The sequence below is a fragment of the Sciurus carolinensis genome, chromosome 17 (genome assembly GCF_902686445.1).
Source record: "Sciurus carolinensis chromosome 17, mSciCar1.2, whole genome shotgun sequence".
Taxonomy (NCBI): Eukaryota; Metazoa; Chordata; class Mammalia; order Rodentia; family Sciuridae; genus Sciurus; species Sciurus carolinensis.
In genome coordinates this window covers 19,168,873-19,170,447 of record NC_062229.1, presented here as the reverse complement: position 1 = coordinate 19,170,447, position 1,575 = coordinate 19,168,873, and the positions used below count along the sequence as shown (strand labels likewise).

Here is a 1,575-nt window from a genome sequence, read left to right as displayed (position 1 = left end):
CTAAGACCAGAAGGAGGCTGCTTTGCCAACAAGCTTCCTCAGGGCTTCCTTCATGTCCTTGTTTCTTAGGCTGTAGATAAAAGGGTTCAGCATAGGGATGACCACCCCACACATCAGAGCAGCTGCCTTGTCTTTCTGGGAGGAGGTGGGGGATGTGGGCTGTAAGTACACAGCAAAGATGGTCCCATAGAACAGTGACACCACGGTGAGGTGCGAGCCACAAGTTGAGAAGGCTTTCCACTTGCCCTGTGCAGAAGGGATCCTAAAGACTGCTTGGAAAATGCAGATGTACGAGAGGAGGATGCAGGACAGCGGGCCGATGCCCATGACGATGCCAAAAGCAAAGACCACCAGCTCGTTGGAGTATGTGTCTGAACAGGAGAGCTTCAGCAGGGGCTTGAGGTCACAGAAGAAGTGGGGGATTTTGGAGCTGGCACAGAAGGTCAGTTGAGCCATGAGGCAGGTGTGTACCAGGGACTGGAGGTGGGTGACCACCCATGGCCCCCCCACCAATAGCCCACAGACACGGGGTCTCATGAGAACTGAGTAGCGCAGAGGGTAGACTATGGCCACAAACCGGTCAATGGCCATGACGGCTAGGAGGAAGCTGTCCATGGTCCCAAAGAGATGGAAGGCATACATCTGGGCAAGGCAGCCTGCGAAAGGGATGACTCTGCTCTGGGTCTGGATGTTCACCAGTGACTTAGGGACAGTGGTGGAAGAGAGGAAGATGTCAACCCAGGACAGGTTGGAGAGGAAGAAGTACATGGGCGTGTGCAGGTGGGAGTCTGTGATGATGGCCAGGATGATGAGCAGGTTCCCCAGCACAGTGACCAGGTACATGGAGAGGAAAAACCCAAAAAGGAGATTCTGATGCTCTGACTTTTCTGAGAGTCCCAGAAGGAGGAATTCTGAGACTGTTGTTTGGTTTTCTGGTTCCATGAGCATCCTCTGTCTCCTGGAAAAAGGAGAGGGAAGCAATATAAAACTGGGAGTCAGATGGGCACCCAGTCCCAAGTTCCCACTGAGACTAAGAGGGTTCTGTGAAAATACACACAGTCCTCACCATAGATTCCTTTGTGTTAGCCTCTTCAAGCTATCTTCACTGGGTTTCTTTTTTCCTGAGCTATTCATGCCTGAGATAGTTGGTGTCTCAGAGATTAGGTCAGTTGTGTGTAGTCAATTTAGATGTCCAAGTTGAGTCACCTTTTGCTATTGTTTGGATAGGTGTCCCCCAAAGGCTCACGTGCTAATGACTTAGTCACTACCCTGTGGCAATGTTGGGTGGGCCTTAAGAGGTGGGACCTACTGAGAGAAAGTTAGGTCATTAGAGCATGTCCTTGAAGGAGACTGTGGGACCCCAGCCCCTTCCTCTCTCTCTCTCTCTCTCTCTCTCTCTCTCTCTCTCTTTGATTTCTGACTGCCATGAGGTGAACAGGCCTCCTCTGCCATGTGCTGACCATGATGTACCTGCTACCACAGGTCCAAAAGAACAGGGCCAAATGACCATGGACTAAAACCTTTAAAAAGGTGAGCCAAATAACCTTTTCTTCCTTATAAGTTCATTATTTCAGG

At 50.6% G+C, this 1,575-nt stretch overlaps 1 protein-coding gene across 1 annotated transcript; it reads right to left on the bottom strand.

Moving 5' to 3' along the window:
- On the bottom strand, positions 1–948 carry LOC124969219 (olfactory receptor 1I1). Its single transcript, XM_047532081.1, has one exon. The coding sequence runs from the start codon at positions 946–948 to the stop codon at positions 1–3; it is 948 nt and encodes a 315-aa protein (XP_047388037.1).
- Between the last annotated feature and the right edge of the window lie 627 nt (positions 949–1,575).

Excerpts from the sequence above, each read along its gene's own strand:
- LOC124969219 (XM_047532081.1), bottom strand. The coding sequence starts at position 948 with ATGCTCATGGAACCAGAAAACCAAACAACAGTCTCAGAATTCCTCCTT.